The 7,903-nt window shown below is 35.4% G+C and overlaps 1 protein-coding gene across 1 annotated transcript; it reads right to left on the bottom strand.

Moving 5' to 3' along the window:
• Positions 1-598: 598 nt before the first annotated feature.
• Positions 599-7,343, bottom strand: LOC135696756 (UDP-N-acetylhexosamine pyrophosphorylase). Its single transcript, XM_065216258.2, has 9 exons — positions 6,783-7,343; positions 5,285-5,633; positions 4,880-4,945; positions 4,195-4,322; positions 3,521-3,592; positions 2,961-3,029; positions 2,402-2,587; positions 1,900-1,951; positions 599-1,452 (listed from the first exon to the last, which is right to left on the bottom strand). Exons 1-9 carry the CDS (start codon positions 7,262-7,264, stop codon positions 1,327-1,329), a joined length of 1,530 nt encoding a protein of 509 aa, XP_065072330.2. The 5' UTR covers positions 7,265-7,343; the 3' UTR covers positions 599-1,326.
• Positions 7,344-7,903: the final 560 nt, after the last annotated feature.

Below are 7,903 nucleotides of genomic sequence, written 5' to 3'. Positions count from 1 at the left end.
GGAGGGGCAACTGCCCCTAGCTGCCCCCCTCAAACCCGCCACTGGCGATGTAGCGTTTATTCGATAGGATCTGTCTCTCATATGCACATAGAGAAACGAATTTTTCATTTATACAACACATTATATAGACCAGTTGGTCAGTAAACTCAGAAAGTAAAATATAAAATGCAAATCTTATCTTTCGACCAGAGATTTGTAAATGGTAAGATGTTGGTTAAAAATTAGAATATGGGTTAATCTTACACCTTTAAAACGAGTCAATCGATCTTGCAAGGCGTATGTAAACATGTCAAGCTAACAAGCAAATGATCAATACCAAGACCAGCAAGAAGCTTACCATAAATTATTTTCATATTGTGGATCTTAGCCAGTTTAAAAAGGCAGGAAATTCATGAATTCGCCTTTGAACACAGTGAAAATTATGTCCACCAACTCAACTTGGACATCATATTCCTGACTTTATCCTTTGTTTATACGCCCAATTATAACTTTTAGTAGGCCATCTGACATCTGTATTTAAATCCCGTTCAATCACATTTGATCATATTCTCCTTTGATCAGTCAGATAGGAATTGTGACAACAAACAAAATACCACGATGAAATATAACAAACGTGCAATTCCTAACCCTTCTAAGTGGGTTTAAAATAATTCTCCATTATATATGAAATTTGCATAAAAGCCAAGGATCAGCTTCTTTAAAAGATTATTCAAATAGAATAGTAGACAAATAGTTTTAAGCTAAGGCTTACAATAGATATAAAAATGACCTTCCATCCAAGAGGTGACCTATAACTGCCCTATCTTAAAAGTAATATTCAATGTATATTTAAGATTTTAGGGGGGAGTATAGTATCATGGAGACCTTGGTAAAATTGCGAGTATCTAGAAAATATAAAGGGACAATCATTCAACCCTGATGGACTTGATATTACAAGGTTGCCATTTTAAGTGATTATTACGATGAGGATGAGAGGGTTGGGTCGGTAATATGAACGCCTATAAGTACCTCAAAGGTCGAACGGGGTAAGTTGTAACAAGAGGGCAACAACATTGATCATCAAAGCAAGGGCAACCACCCTTCTACCCCCTTGAATCTGCTACTGACTAGAGCCCTAAATTCAATTGATTTGGATCGCTTTTCAACTGATTTTTTCCCAATAGAATTGCCACGGCCACTTCCCCCAATAGCGATGTTGTCTACGGCTTTGATTAATTCTGAATTTGACTTACATGCGTAGAAAGCATTTACCATTATTCGATTATCCTAGAATATTAATTAATATTACGTTCGAAGGCTTCATTTCATTTCTGAAAAAATCGTCATTTAATCCTCTTTCTGCTTCTTTGACTGTGGCTCGAAAGCTGTTCCATTGGCATTTATATCAGATGTATGCAGATATAAAACTTCATTCACTGGAAATTTCTTGTCATTCACCAGCTCTTCTAGTCCCTGTAATATTTGAATAAACAGATTCTCGCGTTAAAAATGGCTGGTTATAAGAAAGACAGGTAGGTGGCAACTGGGAATGAAAATAGGGCATTAGCTTAAGCACGTGACTTACAAAAGGGAATGTGCGACATTTGTTAAATATTCTGACGTCCATTTTTAAATGTGCCTAATTATCTTTGATCTAAGGCCTCTTGCTCCACTACTTCTCAACTGATTACCTTGAAGTCAATATGATAATTTATGCTAAATTATATAAACGATACGACGTGAAAGCAACTTACTACCTAAATAGAAGGTAAGGAATTAAAGAGACGCTGAATCACGGGCATTCGCATTTAAACGGAGATCAGCCTGTGTTTTTCCACATTAATATAAGAAAAGGATATGTACCTAACTGACTTTTCTAAGAGACTATACAAGTATCAAGTAAAGATTGCAGGGTCTTACCTCTCCATCGTATGACAATAAAGGCGAAACTTCACAAACAACTGGCGAATCCCTTTGAGAAAAGCAAATGATAACCTTAAGTCAAAATGAACGTACATCCGATAAGACGTTAAAACAAGCGATGGGTGTGCTATTAAAGGAAAACCTGCATACAAAATGATATATGAAATTAGGTCTGTCCCTATTTGACCTGAGTTCATACAAAGCTAACAAGCAAGCAGCCAATGGCTACATCGGCCTATAAAAATTTGCATAGGGGTCAGCACAAGATCCTCCACCTAAGTTAAGACAACTTAAACAAAAAAATAAAAGTTTCGCCGTCCCGTTGTAATAAAGTTGGGACACAGGGTCAGCACATCACTCCTTCGTCAGCTATGCTTTTGAATGGAGCTAAAAGCACCCACTGATGTTTGGGCCGGCAAATCAAAATGAAAAATTCTCAATAAAACGGGCAAGTTGAAGTTATGTATGAGTCGTAAAACAACAAAAAGACTGTAGCTACCTCTGCTCAGCCTTGTAAAAAGAGCCATCAAGACTGAAAAATTCCCCACCAGCATTGGCTATCCAACGGAAGTGGCTGTTGATTAAATCTTGTCGAGCTGTTTCAGGGCAAGAAGATCCTGCTCCTGGCGCGTTCTTTAGCGGAGAGAACTCGTCTTCCCTTTCAACTTCTAAGACAGCAAATTCCCTGCAAATTAAGAGCAACATCAGTGGTTCTCTTAAAATACTGAATTTGTATAATTTTCTTCAATGAAAAAAGTCGTTTAGCAAGAGTCTTCAATTTCTTTTGCAGTAAATGGCCTTTCTTGAGGTCTTGGACTGAGTGTTGGCCATGTTCTTTGGGAATTCAAAAATCACCGACAAATATCTTGAAAATTCACAGACAACACTAACAGACAAATAAAACTTTAAAATGAAAAATATAATCTAACTGGTAGTATTTTGTTGGAAAAGAGGCACAGGGAACCAAAAATGGATTCTGGATATATATATTGAACCAGAACAACGCTTTGGATGTCAAAATGAAAAAAAAAGATTGAAATCTTCTAGAAAATACTTACTCAGTATACTGGAAAACATCAAATACAAATTTCTCCATTTTTATTCCACTTGGCGTGTCTGGCTTGATTCTAGAATAAAGAGGACTTGTTTTATAAAAAATGATTTATCCAAGGACTATCAAACAAAATGCTAAGTGCAAGTTCAGAGCTACATTTCCTTATTAAAGAAAACTTTCCCTTTGCTTTTCAGCTGTAACTGTTTCGGGGGGAAAGAGCAGCAGGTCTAGTCACAGGTGAGCTATCTCCTAGTCCCAATAGTAGCAAAACCAGCACAAAATTGCATCAAAATGGATGGAGTTATACAGCCTTGGAAACCATTGAAGGACTTTTAGGCATTTGTTTAGCTGATGTGGTATACTGAATAGCTAAGATGCATCTCTATAACTATTGATTATTGACCGTTGTAATTCTGTTGAATTGTAAGCACCATCTGCAGTTGGGACCTGATGACTATATGTCCTTCCCAACTGCATGGTGCAAATTAAGTAAGTTGTTTTTCTCCTTAGATTTTGATTGATGATAAAAAAAATCTTTGTAACTTTTAACACGCATAAATTCACCTTTCTCCATTGTCATTCACATATGCTATCTTCTTCTTGGCTACATGGTGTGGCAAACTTTCACTATAATCACTGTAGAAAAGAAAATTTTCATGAAGCTGAGAGCCCTTGAAAATATTATTATACAGCTTTGAATAAGTGAGGAAAGCAAAATGCTAGCTTTTTTACTTAAAGAATATTACTTATATATAAAAACTAAAAATGTTGCATAGAATGGCTCAAGGAAAAGGTGGTAAAAAGTGAAGAGAGCTCTTGTATAAATTATAATGGGTAAAAATCATGGCAAAGACCCTAAATAAATTTCACAACTGATAAGAAATCTCATTTAAAAATTGAGACTGGAAGAGATGAGGGGGCTGGAATAAAATAGTGGGTAGAAAACTTCACACATCCCAAAAAATGGAGGGTCTGGAATAAACAGGGTGGATAAAAATTTCCCAAAAAATGGAAAGCTGGGTGATCATGGCCAGCAGTCTATTTAAATTGCAAACAGTCACTTTATCTAACATGACAGTGTTATAGAAATAATCCGTTTTTGCTAATGTTCTCACTGTTTTTTTCTGTTCTTGATGCGTCATGGGTAGATTTTCTAAAATACTTTGTGCAAAAGGGGAGGGTACCATTAATTCGGACACCAGAGTAGACAATAGAAAATTATATCCAAAAGTACATACTTTACAACAATTTTCAAAAAGTCAAGTGTAAAGTAATGGTTGCAGATGTTCCCAGCATTAAAAACCAGATGACCGTCTTTAGTTCGCTTTTCAGCTGTAGATGACGAAATTTCACTGTACTCCACAACCTAAAGTATATGGCTGCATTTAGCACAAAGGGCAAATAAAATGAAATTTTATATGAAATAATAAAACACAAATAATATTTGAAAACATTTCTTCTGCATCAAATGACACAAAAATTATCATGATATCATATATAATTATCATATATACATACATAAAATCATTTAAAATTCATGTGTAAACTACTTGAATCAGCAATCAACAGGGGGTTTAACCTATGAAAAAGATTGGGCTATTTTGATCCACAACTGGGTATATATATAGTTCCTAGCATAGATTTTATTGTTCTATGTAGCTATCTGTGTTCTGATGCTTTACACTCTGAAGAATGTCAGTCGAAAAGCTCAAATACTCAAATGTTTGCTTTTTTAAAGACTATTTCTATGAAAAGGAATAGACCTTGGGGTGTCAAAAATGCAGTTTCTCACAACTCCTATGGCAGATAAATATCACTAGTTAAAATACTAAATGTATAAATTGGATTCTTTGAGACCAGTTTGCAATATTTAAAAGCTTTATATGGTAAGAATAAATTGCAGAAATGGTAAGACTTAATCACCTGGTATTTGCCATCACATTTGCAAACCACACCTACAGCCTCATTGGGGTCTGTCTTTTCCACAACCTTCAAAAGATACAGAGTAGTCTACTTATTAACCAAATATCAATAAACCCTCTTTTCTGGTACAGAGAAAACCATGCAATTAATAATGCAGAAAGAAAAGTACCAATACTAAAAAAGTAACTTCTATTGTCATGTTAGTCTTGTAGGCATTATGAAATGGGATAAAAGGATTCATAAACAAACTGCAAAATTAAAACCCAAATAAAGTATTTATGATTTCAACCACAAAGATCAAACCATTGAAAAACCATCTCAGTAAAAATATTCTGTAAATATAAATTAAACATACAAATAAAAATATGATATTGTATGACCAAAATGTTTAATTTTCTAACTCACCTTTGCTCCACACTTTGCACCTTTGCTTGAACAAAACCCAATGAAGACTGGATCTGCCATTTTCACTAATATGTTGTCTACACAGTAAACATGAATAGAATGGACATGTCTTTTCTCCATATCTCTTATTATCTGTTCACTCTTAAGTGCTTTATAAAGCCCACCATTGCCATCTGGAGCCTTGGCTATCTTTCCATAGTTATCTAAAATAATCTTGCCCTCTAAGGTCATACAAGGGAGTGTGTGTTGTTCAAAGAAAATAACATTCTCTTTAGAAAGCCCAAAATAACTGTGCTTACTAAAGTATTCTTGAGTGCATCCTTTTGTAGCCTCACTTGTCATTATGTACCTAAAATAAACAAATAAGTTATATCAGGTAAAAATGTCATCATAAAAGCTTCTTTCAGTACACATAATATCTTCATAAACACTACATGAAAATGAGTGGGTCGTTTTCAGCATCACATGTTTAAATTCTCTCCTTTTTAGATTCTTGGTTTTGACTCCTTTAATGGAATGTTGCAGGTAACCGCTTTGAAAACATAACATTAAAAAATTGTCACAAATAAGTGTAGTTTTGTTGACCAGCCTGTTGTGCTGTTGGGCCCTGAAGTTTAGTTCTGATAAACCAACTATCTATTAAAGACCATTTCCTAGAAACAACTTACGGATAAATGGCAGATGTAAACTCTGTTGACTTCACTAGGCTACCTTAAAGTCAATGCACAAATTGACAAAGAAAAAAAAATTAAATAGTTGCTAATTTGCATATTACTAATTCTCTGGGTTATTGTCTCGTAATCAAATTTTCAATTTCTTTTTTTCCAAAAGCACTTAAATCAAAGTCTGTTAGGAAACTAGGTCCATCCTTTTGCACTTTTTTCTTAACTGCAGAGAAAACAAAAATTTGACTATGTAAGAATTTTCTTTGATAATTATTTTGCTATCTTTAATTAACAGATTGACATATGAGAACTTTCATTCAAAATCTGTCCAGACTTGCAAAACATACAAACAGACATGCACAATGGCTCAACTGCAAACTGGATTACAATCTAGAAGCTTTGTTTAAACGGCGGACAAGTTGAAACTAGTTTTGCTATTTCCGCTATACAGATGATTTCTCGGAAGTATCTTGACTGGCATATCACGGGTTGTGTGTGTGAATTTGTTAGTTAACAAATGCTCTTTATCAAAAGAAGGAGTCACTCACAAAAGGCGTCAGTATTCAAGTTATCTTATAAGACGTGTTACAATTCTTTATGTTACCCGGGGAAACCATTATGTTGCAGGAAAGTTAATGACACCGTGGCATTTGTAAACAAACCGAGGAAAGATGTTTGGGCGTGTCAACACCTCTACATCCACATATTAAGTCTCAAACATCTAATGAATTAAATTTCAAAGCTGAAAAATACACGTACACAGAGAATGAATGATGAAGGCCCGTTCTTCAAGGGTAGTTTACAAATCATCAATTGAAAAAATCTGATCATACCAAGTAATAAAGCCATGTCGGCCATGGCGCTTTGCAGCCAGCTCTTGCAATTTGAGAATCCTTTCTGCTTGCAGTTGATATAAAGTTTTTTGCGATGGCAATCCAACATCGTACATTCCTTTCGGATAGCTAACGCCTAATCGTGTGCCTTGTCCACCGGCAAGCAACAAAACGGCAACCCTCCCATCTGAAACTTGCTTCAGTCCCTCGTTATACCAGGCTTGAAGCTTCTCTTCCTTTGTTTCTGAAAGACGAGCAAAGACATTATCAGGAAGAGCTTGCATGAGTTCATCCTTTTTCTCTTGATCTTGCTTTAGCTGATGTACAGCATTCTTATGAATATTGCTAACGTATCCATAGTCAATACTCTGCAATTCCTTCTCGAATGCAACCTTCTCGTCATCTGATAATTTATCCCAAAACTTCAGTAAATGTTGCTGCCCGTGCTGAGAAAGTTTATTTTGCAAATTGGATAGAGTCATGGTTCAATAAGGCGAAGTTCTCAACTTGTTGTCAAATATGACTTCACCGCAGCCAAACTACGAGAGTAAAGGCCACTCTGTACACGAATCTCGTTCTCGTATTGAAAATAGAGCACTTTGATTGGTGGATAGACACAATCACGTGACATGAATCTGATGACGATTCTTTGAAAATTCCACGAAGCAACCCAGAGATGCTAATAGCAACAACTTTTTGTCGTGATGTCTTGATCAAATTTTTCGTGAATCAAAAACGAAATAAGCAGATTGTCCATGAAATTTAACAAGATTCAAAATTTTCCTACGAGGAAATATTCTGATTCAAAGAGCACATTGCAATTTGTTCGCTAAATTCATGAACAATATATTATGTTATTCTTTGGAAACCAATAACCAAGTAATTGAGATTTAATGCATATTTGCTTGTGTCTAAACCATGTGCACGACGTTAATGAGAGTTTAGGTTCACTAACAGTATTGCCTTGAAAAGGAAAAGCATGCATTCGAAAAGGAAGGTTGAAGGTGTATGCTGTACTAAAAGACAGATTTGTGAATCGAAATGATACGGAGGGATCCCGTAGACCACCGAAAACATGGCCATTGAACACAAATAAAACTAAGAACTTCGCCCAAACTACA

Source organism: Rhopilema esculentum, chromosome 18 (assembly GCF_057945365.1).
Source record: "Rhopilema esculentum isolate cy_ngs chromosome 18, ASM5794536v1, whole genome shotgun sequence".
In the NCBI taxonomy this organism is placed as follows: Eukaryota; Metazoa; Cnidaria; class Scyphozoa; order Rhizostomeae; family Rhizostomatidae; genus Rhopilema; species Rhopilema esculentum.
The sequence above is the reverse complement of the archived record's forward strand: the minus strand, read 5'-3'. Positions and strand labels throughout refer to the sequence as shown.

Excerpts from the sequence above, each read along its gene's own strand:
- LOC135696756 (XM_065216258.2), bottom strand. The coding sequence starts at position 7,264 with ATGACTCTATCCAATTTGCAAAATAAACTTTCTCAGCACGGGCAGCAA. Across the intron at positions 4,323-4,879 it reads AATGTGATGGCAAATACCAG|GTTGTGGAGTACAGTGAAAT; the intron begins GTGATTAAGTCT and ends CATATACTTTAG. Across the intron at positions 3,593-4,194 it reads TTTTTGAAAATTGTTGTAAA|TGATTATAGTGAAAGTTTGC; the intron begins GTATGTACTTTT and ends TCTTTTCTACAG.